Below are 9,007 nucleotides of genomic sequence, written 5' to 3' on the forward strand. Positions count from 1 at the left end.
TTTGTTCAGTAACGAATTTGATAAAGTAAGGGAGTTTTTGTAATAAAATTATGACAGATAGTCTGGCCAGTAAATCTCTCTTTTATTTTTCAAGATCTCTGATACCTCCTCGCGACCTCGCCTCTCTCATTTGTATTTTCTCTTCGTCTCTGTTTTTGTTCTTGAATCCTAAAAATAAAAACCCTAACCTTGGATCAGTCAACATGCTTGCTTTCCCTCTCTGAAGAAGAAGAAGAAGAAGAGAAAATAAATAAAGAATGGTCGAAACTATTTGGTAAATCAATCTATTCTACCGTGAATCCAAATTAGCGGGGAATTTCTGCTGAAACCCTAAAACAACCAGATCACTGAGGTATGCTCTCGATTTTTCCTTCGTCAAATAGAGATTACATTCGAATTTTGTCTCTTTTGCATGTCTGATTCGTTAATCTTTTTGAGAAGCTGAAGGGATTAATGGAATTTTTGGTGAAAATTGAGGTATTGGGTTTTGAAAAAAATTGGCTCTTTGGTAAGTAATTTGAGTTGGATTTGACAAAAAGTTTCTCTTTAAGGAGAAATCGAGATACTTGCCATTTTCCTCAACCTGGTAAAGATCGTGGTGCTCTTTAATTTCAATTTGGATTCCCGAAAAGAAAATTTCAACCCTCCCAGTATCAACTTCCATCGATTATGCTAAATTGCATGTTAGATATCTTGAATTATTTGATTGGTTGGAGAGTTTTTTGTTGCTTTGCCTTTTAATTATCTTCAAATAGTATTTTTTATGTTGTAATCTTGTTTTGGGGAACGAGGTGCCTTAGCATGTTTGTTGAGAAGCTGATTCACCCTCCAAAGGGGTTTGATTTGTTTGAATTCTAATCATTTTTGTATTAAAGCCCGATATTTTCCTTAGTTTTACATTCATTGGTCATAAACTATGTGATATTGTTAAAAGACAGTCATTTAAACAAAGGGAATCATATATAAAAAGGTACAAGTGAACAAGAAAAAACTGAATAATAGTTTGATTATGAACAACAAAAGTTAATAATAATCTAAATTCAATTGATAATAAGAAATCAAAAGTCCTTTACAATTCATCATGGCATTGGCATCCCATATTAAATCTGTGGCTTCTTTTCTGTTATTTTATAAATAAGTTCTTTAGGAGTATGTTTGTCAGGCCTCAAATCCTGTTTGAAGTTTTTTATTTTTATTTTTTTTAGTTACTTATTTGCTTTATGAATTTATGGACTAGATTTCTTGGCATTTTTAGAGATAAGTTGTTTCAACAATTTTTTTGCTAGGATTTCTTGGAATCTTAGGATTTTGTAAGTTTATATTTTGAAATTAAGTTTATATGAACTTGAGTTGTTTTGTTTACGATGTTCTACTCACATGCATTCTACTAGTTCAAGATAAATTTGAATTTGTTTTGTGAATCATTTTGCAAATATTTTTCAGAGAAAGTCACTTTCTCACGTAAGAAATTTTGGGAGTAAGACCCACTCATATGAAGTGAAACATGTACAAACTACTGATATCTTAATGGAAATGTTGTGCTGATAAGTCCCAACTGTGAAGGGAGACAACAAACAAGTACTAGGTGGTGAAGATGGCCATCAAGGTAGAGAAATTGAGAATTCTAGCGATCTCTCTGGTCCCCAACAGCATTAGAGGCAGTATTGTTGTTCAAGGAAAGCTTTTGCACCACGGCCCAGACACAGTAGAGGAGCTCTTGGAGAGGCACTTAGTGAAGAAAGAGAAGAGCTATGACTCTGACGAAGAAGAGCTCTCCACACGTCGACGCCTTACCAGCAACCGTCGAGAGGCTCTGAGTCTCTATCGAGACATCATCAGGGCTACGCGCTTCTTCGCCTGGCCCGACGCACGCGGCATCTTGTGGAGAGATGTCCTCAGAGATAATGCTCGACGAGAATTCGAAGAAGCACGGTTCGAAAAAGACCCAGAAATTGTCACCAAGTTGCTCATCGGTGGCAGGGACGCCGTGCAATCTGCCCTAGACAAGCTTGTCGAGAAGCACAAACAACAGATGGCACAGGAGCAAAGTGATCAAGATCGTCGATGAGCTGGGACTAGGTGTAATTGAACCATGGGTTCAAACACTGTGAAAGTATGTTGTTTGAGATCTTTGTAAGAAGAGAAAAAAGGATTGAGTATTGGGGTCTGTAATTCATTCAATCGCTTTTAATTCAAAAATTAGCGTTTGATCACAGCTGAACCTATTTTTTGGGGAATTCAAATGTTTTCTCATTTGGTGATCTTTAGTTCTGTTTTTGGAGGCAGAAATGGTAAAGTTCCTTTTTAGCTCCACAAGGATCAAGATCAAATGAATGTTAATTCTTTTTCTCTCGAACGAAGATATATTTCTAACCTCTCAGTGACTAATGATCAAGTGAGACATAAATTGTTTCGTTCGGATCCTTCTGGTAAAAAGGCGAAGAGGATTCTGGATTATTCAGGACCTGATCGAATCATATGCAAAGGTCATTGTAATTTCACATATCCTGCCATTCTCCATAAGAATTCTGTTTAGTGGCAAAGAGGAGAAGAGAGAGATTCATAACAGGTTGTTCAAAAGGATCTCCTGTTTTTCCATAAAATATCCTGCTTTTTCTCAGAGTCTCGGGTTCAAATACCAATGGATTTGCTGTTTGCTTACTGGCTTCATATAAACTCTTAACTTCTAATTTACCCAGAACCATAACATGGAGAACGCCAAAGCAAGTGTTGGTTGAATTGACAACATTGAAATGGGAGTTACAAGTGTTAGTTTTAATGACGATTTGGGCTCATGTATCTGTAACTATGTTATTTTGGTTCAGAAGATCACATGCAGTTAGGTGATATACTAAGACAAAGTCAACTAAAGATGGTTTGGATATGTTCAGTGAAAGCCATTACACTGGCTCAAAAGTCTCATTTGGTTTTGGGTAAGTTGAGGTTACAAGAGTCATTTTTCGGGACAAAATGGTACAAAAGTCTCATGAGCCTATGGGGCACATCATACGTATCTAGACTTGTATCAATGGATACAAAGATTCATCAAAATTGCACATGAATCTCAACGACCTGAACATTGGCAACTGATGGAAGAAGGAACTACAGAACCACCTAGAATCTCTCATTTCAAAAAAATCAAAATTATTCAATGAATTTCAAATAGTTTGAAATGGGGGGCTACTATCGCAATAAATAATAAAAAAAATTGGCCTTTAATTTGAGAAATCAAAATCATTAACTTGAATTGTTACTTCTGATCAACTTTTGATATTGTTAGTAATGTCAGGACAGACCAATGTTGGAAATGATGATCGATGACTAATCCAATCATCCAACAAGTACACCCCTACAAGTGGGAGTATAAAACTGTAAATAGGAAATATCCGTCGAATGAAACTCTCTCCCCGTATTTCAAATCTTTTGCAAGTTGTTGTGGTTCTTTTAATGGTTTCAGCACCCAATAGAATTGTTAAAAGTGAACCACTTAATAATAAATTAAATTGGTATCAAGACAGAAGAAACTTCCATCAAATGACATCCACAAGCAAATTGGACCTCTATATTGCTGTATTTTTTTCCTCTAAAATATTATTTAGTTTTACATTTGAATCGAGTACCACGATAACACATCAGTAACAATAAAGAGAAACCAGTTTTTATTGTTCCAGAGGGGAAAAAGGATGATTGTCTGGCAACCTGAATGCTGATTAGAAGAGATACATCAGTTTATCGAAATTGAAGGCACAAAGGCAACAAATCCACACATGTTACATTGTAAATCTGCAACATGAACTAGGTGGAGAGCTCTGGTTGACATTTGAACAACTTCTGTTACAAAATACATAGGTATTAAACTTGCCTAAGGAAGCTCATCTTAACAACCTGCCAAAAGAAAATGATACAATTAAGAGGACGAAACATCATAGGACGCGGTGCAGTAAAATACTTTTAACAGAAAAGAAAAAAAATCCATTGTTACACAAAAAGTGGCTTGAGAGAAGAAACAGGAAAGGTAGTCAATAGGCCAAGTCACCTTGGTCTCAATATGGAAAACAGAAGAAATTCCATGACTCCGGTAGCTACAAGAAATGTAGCATCAAACAAGGGGAGGAAAAAAAAAAAAAAAAAACTTCCAGCCATTATCTTGTTATGGAATGAGTCAAAAATCCACTTTGGGCCACTTATCACTAGCATAAAGGGGGAGGCTTATGCCTTGATGCTCGTCTTAGGGAGACTTCGAAAGAAAGGGCTTCAGGCTTTTAAGGAATGTCCTTTTTTGTTGGTCTTTCATGCCTTATTCAAAGATGCATTGAAAAAGCTTACACCTTAGGGGACATGCACACTATTTTGGTGCCTTGCGGGGATGGGTCGTATTACTTCTCTACTCTGTTTTTATTGAATCACTACCAAATTCCTTACAATTATATGGCTATCCATGTTATAACATTTAATTTACAGGAAGGTCCTTAACTATCACATTATCTTGTGGCCCTGATCTCTACAAATTCCAATTGATAGAGTTCCAACAAGCACTCTCAAAATGCAATGAATTCTGGTAATACTTTTACAATGACTTTCCAAGTGCTAAATCCATAAGACAACTTCACTCTCCCACCCAAAGACACTCACAAAATTGGAACCTTAGATAGCAAATGAATGACAGGTGGAATAGCTTCAATAATAGTAAGGAATACAAATAAACCCCCAATGACTGCTTCAAATTTTCTCAAGAGAAGTACCTTCTAGTGTGGTAGATTAAAACTTATACTCGTTGACGTGCATCCATTTCGTAGCTGACCACTTATTACCCTTGATCACAGGGCAACCACCTGGAATGAAGACAAGCATAAGAATTGAACTCGTAAACTTAAATGATATTTGGAGACACAGAGAATCCTGCTTTTGTTCAATATGAACAAATTATTTGAAGAAAGAGGTTGGTGTCTGCTTCAGAAGGATACCATCCCTAGGTCCAAACTGTTAGATGGTCCTGAGGACTAGTGCAGTGTGAGTGTGAATCCTGAATAATTCAGTCCCGGACCCATGGAGGACATCCCCTGTGCCAGAGTGCAATGCATCTCTTAACTGTCAATTGGAACGTATAAATTGTGAAACTCAACTCGGTTTCTATCTCAAAACTAAAACACACGTCTGCAGAATTACAACGTGAAAAGTAAGCTTTTAATTGATAAGGAACTACACTTACCATGCAAACTTGATGGATCAACAATAGCTTCAGGCGTCATGCTCCAGAACAGCAATGCATCGCCCATCTTTGGCTTAACAGAGAGGCCCTCTTTTCCACATTCAGATAACTCATTCCACCACGGTACAGAACTGAAATTTCCTTTAGCAACGGGAAAGACTGTCTCTCCTCCTTCTTCAACGTCTGAGCTGTAACAATAGCAGAAAGGGAAAAAGGGGGGAAAAAATGAGGGGGAGGGGGGTGATCAAAGTTGGCCTACATTACATGCAGCCTAAAGAAACACTGGATTGCAAGAATAAAAACACTGCATGCCAAGAGAGTTCGACTCTTACAGATACATCAGAACGGTAGCTATCCGCTGACCTCCGATCTTAGTGTTAAATTCATCAAGGAAGTAATCATAGTGAGGTTCGTATTTCTGTCCAACTTCATAGTGAAGAATTTGAAGTCCTTCCCCATGCTCTGTGAATCAGATCAGTATTGTTGATCAAGGAATAAATGAGATCTATGAAACAAACTCATTAGAAGAAGTATGCAGGGGGGAAGTACCATTTAGAAAAAGTCTAGGTATCCAAAAAAAAAAGTAGTTTAAGTGTATAACCCACCAATACAACATCTAAACGAACACAAATCAGTTCAAGAATAAAGTTTTCTACCTGAAAATATCAATTTCAGGCCCTATAGGAAAATATATCTGGCCAATTTTTATGTTACTTCTTCCATTTGATCATGATAAGAAAAAAAAAAATTCTGAGGAACTGGTAGAATAGGAATACCATTGAATGCTACGAAGGTTGTGGTTCTGAAATTAAAACATAAATATGTCGAAGCATAACCAACCAACTTCAGCAAATGAGTATTGTCATCAGGTGTTATAAAGTCATGGTAGAAAGTTGCACTGTATTAGCCACCCTCCTTAAAGGAACCATGTGTGGTCCATCATTAGTTTATAACAGGACATCAGCTGCTGATTAGTTAGTTCTAAAGTTCTGTGCCAGCTGACTTAGAAAATGTTTAATTTTAACTAGAAATAGGGAAATACCAGAAACCTTTCTTAATTGCTTAAGTAAGGACATCGACAGGGTAATAAATAGAAATGTTTGAGAATTGGAGTTAATAAGAGAGTTTCTAGATCATTCTGTGGACAGTATATGAATTTTGTGCTTATTTCTTCTTGGATGACATTTACATTGCTGTCTCCTCAGATCAGTAATTATTCTTTTCATCCCTACAATTTTTAGAGGCTTTTTGGTGATTGTTTTTTCACAGTCCTGGACCACAAAATAAAGCCTCCAAGTTATAGAACTCGATTCAGCATCCTAAAAAAATTCAATTACAACCACCCAAAATCTATTCCAAGAAAAAACCAGATTAAAGAAAGGAGATAGACATATAGCAAAACATCAAAAGAGCTATCTAATAGGACATCACACATTTAAGGATACCATAGTCCCAAAATGGAAAGAACAATAAAAAAGCACCAGCCATCAGATAAGTATTTTCTTAAAAACATACCTACAGGTATGAAGGAGAAATCTGCAATTCTTTTCTCTATGTTACTGATGATTTTATCTTGTCCTCTCCGTAGAAATGTTCCAGAGCTTGTACGTACCCTACAGGTCAAAGTGCATGTTAAGTGCCTTCATACATCCTTTTTCCATATTTGACTAAAAGTGGAACAATGAAGGCGGGGAATGCAAACCTACTGTCTTTACTCTGACCAGTTTTGCCATCAACAACAGTTGACTTTTCCATATTAGGCTTGGCAAGATTAATTAAGTACTCGCATTCATCCTTGGACTGCCCATAAAGTAGCCAAAGTCAATATTTTGTGATCCTTAACTCTCATTGATTTATGTTTGATAGTTAGTAATATGTCTACACTGACAAACAATGACATATAGGAACCATATACAGTCTCGACAAAATACAGATAAATAAAGTAAATACAGCCAGAGAGAAATGGAAGTGGACAATAAACCACTCTAATCGTCATGTGTCATATGAATTAAAAGGGTTCTTGTGAAGTCCAATAATTATCCATAGAAGTAACTACTCATAAAGCAAGACCAATTTAAACGATCAAAATGTTTGCTTTATTGACTTGAAAACAATTTTTTTTCTGAATATTGAGGATGCATTGTTAGATGAATACTAAAAGTGAATCACCAATACAGTAACTTCAAAAAAGAGTGAAACTTATGGGGAAAAAAAAAATCGGTCTATTTTATATGTAGAAAGATGCATTTTTTTTTTTTTCTCTTTTGGATAAGAAGAGAGAAACATGTTTTATTGATTGGGATTATTGTATCTATAACTTAACTAAGAGTTGCCAGCTATGTAACAAAGATAAGGACACATGTCAGTGCTTGATACCCCCAAAAAACCCAACACACCAGCACTTCTATACAATTTATTTTGTATGCGGAGAGAGGTTTTTTAATACTTCAATTCCTTCCAAGCATATTACATATCTAATTCTCACAAATAGAAAACAAACTCAGATCTTTACAGAATTCATCATCAAACCAATCGCTATCATACTCAATCGAGATCAAATTATCTCATAAAATAAATTATAATAAAAAATACAAAGATTAAATTATCAAAAAGATGAAGAACAAGATCTCACCAGGAAATTATGATAAATGAAGGCTCTAGGTTCCCAAGAAAGAATTTCTGTCCATTGCTGTCGTTTCTCCGTGATTCCATCGCCTCTACAACATAAAAAAAAAAACGACCAAATCAGCGATTGATCTTCTTCAGATTAGTTAATCAAAAACAAGATTCAACGCTACAACACACCTCTTTGCAGTGTGACGCACGAACGAACTGAGATCGTTTGCTCTTGAAGAGTCTTCGGAGTTGATCGGAAGTGAGAAAATTCCAAGAGCAAGAAGCATGAGGAGAACAAACGAGAACATGAGAAGAACATAGAGAACAAGAGTAAACGAAGACGATCTCTTGACCAGCATCCGAGAATGTCTCACAGCTTTCGCCATTGTTGCAGCTCGATCGAAACAAAACCCTAGAAATCAGTAGAAGAAACTCTAATTCTCGAAGAATAAGATCTCGTTGTCTGTTAAGAAGAGAAAAATTGGGGAATAATCGAAGAAAGACAAAGAAACCACTTTTGTAACTCGTTTCTTGTGTTTACTGTCACCACGTTGGCGTTTATTTTCTTTCCCTCTTCGAACAGTTTCTTCTTCAATATTTATTTATTTTGGTTAAATTACTAAATTGACCCTATGATATTTACATAATAACGAAGACACCGATGTTAACCGCGCTTCTGCTGTTTTGTCAAACGAAGGGTGATTATGTCATTTTAAAGATGTGGTCTAAGTTTTGATGGTACCACCTGCCGTAGCCCAACGTTTGTGAAGCGGTGTTTGAAGTAGTGAAACCGCGTAGTTCGACATATTTAATAGAGTGGGGATCGTATACGTCTGAGAGTTAGATTACAATCCAACACCCAGCAGCGTTGCCTTTGGGGCCATTAACATATTAATAGTTAATCCACAATTAAAACTATCTACACCCCTAAAGTGTCCTGAACAAAAAAAAATTCCCTTTATTGAATTTGAATTATTAGTTTTTTTTTTGTTGCATTTGATATTATAGTACAAATATGAAATACGTATAGGTACCGTAATCTCTGCTTAAAAATGATGTAGGTAAGTGAGAGCAACTCCACTCGGTGATCAGTTGGAATTCAAATTCTTTCGGAGGAGAGTATCTTATCTAAATTTAGAGAAGATATCAATTTGTAGTCAAACTCTAGAAACGTGGGTCGGA

The 9,007-nt window shown here is 36.1% G+C and overlaps 2 protein-coding genes across 6 annotated transcripts; one reads left to right on the forward strand and one right to left on the reverse strand.

Moving 5' to 3' along the window:
* EMB1793 (LYR family of Fe/S cluster biogenesis protein) lies at positions 1-2,267 on the forward strand. 3 transcript variants are annotated; one of them, XM_086420529.1, is made up of 2 exons: positions 1-352; positions 1,564-2,267. In XM_086420529.1, exon 2 carries the CDS (start codon positions 1,595-1,597, stop codon positions 2,066-2,068), a length of 474 nt encoding a protein of 157 aa, XP_086276655.1. In that variant the 5' UTR covers positions 1-352; positions 1,564-1,594; the 3' UTR covers positions 2,069-2,267. The 3 variants fall into 3 exon arrangements, with proteins under 3 accessions (XP_086276655.1, XP_086276648.1, XP_086276639.1); XM_086420522.1 differs by having other exon boundaries at positions 3-352; positions 1,550-2,267; XM_086420513.1 differs by having other exon boundaries at positions 6-352; positions 1,444-2,267.
* A 1,258-nt stretch (positions 2,268-3,525) lies between these two features.
* P4H5 (2-oxoglutarate (2OG) and Fe(II)-dependent oxygenase superfamily protein) lies at positions 3,526-8,395 on the reverse strand. 3 transcript variants are annotated; one of them, XM_086420484.1, is made up of 8 exons: positions 8,015-8,393; positions 7,842-7,926; positions 6,912-7,009; positions 6,725-6,822; positions 5,542-5,671; positions 5,210-5,397; positions 4,743-4,832; positions 3,526-3,885 (listed from the first exon to the last, which is right to left on the reverse strand). In XM_086420484.1, exons 1-7 carry the CDS (start codon positions 8,209-8,211, stop codon positions 4,759-4,761), a joined length of 870 nt encoding a protein of 289 aa, XP_086276610.1. In that variant the 5' UTR covers positions 8,212-8,393; the 3' UTR covers positions 3,526-3,885; positions 4,743-4,758. The 3 variants fall into 3 exon arrangements, with proteins under 3 accessions (XP_086276610.1, XP_086276618.1, XP_086276625.1); XM_086420492.1 differs by lacking the exons at positions 3,526-3,885; positions 4,743-4,832 and adding an exon at positions 4,852-5,088 and having other exon boundaries at positions 8,015-8,394; XM_086420499.1 differs by lacking the exons at positions 3,526-3,885; positions 4,743-4,832; positions 5,210-5,397 and having other exon boundaries at positions 5,538-5,671; positions 8,015-8,395.
* Positions 8,396-9,007: the final 612 nt, after the last annotated feature.

The sequence above is a fragment of the Akebia trifoliata genome, chromosome 2 (assembly GCF_017979445.1).
Source record: "Akebia trifoliata isolate Shusen 1 chromosome 2, ASM1797944v1, whole genome shotgun sequence".
Taxonomy (NCBI): Eukaryota; Viridiplantae; Streptophyta; class Magnoliopsida; order Ranunculales; family Lardizabalaceae; genus Akebia; species Akebia trifoliata.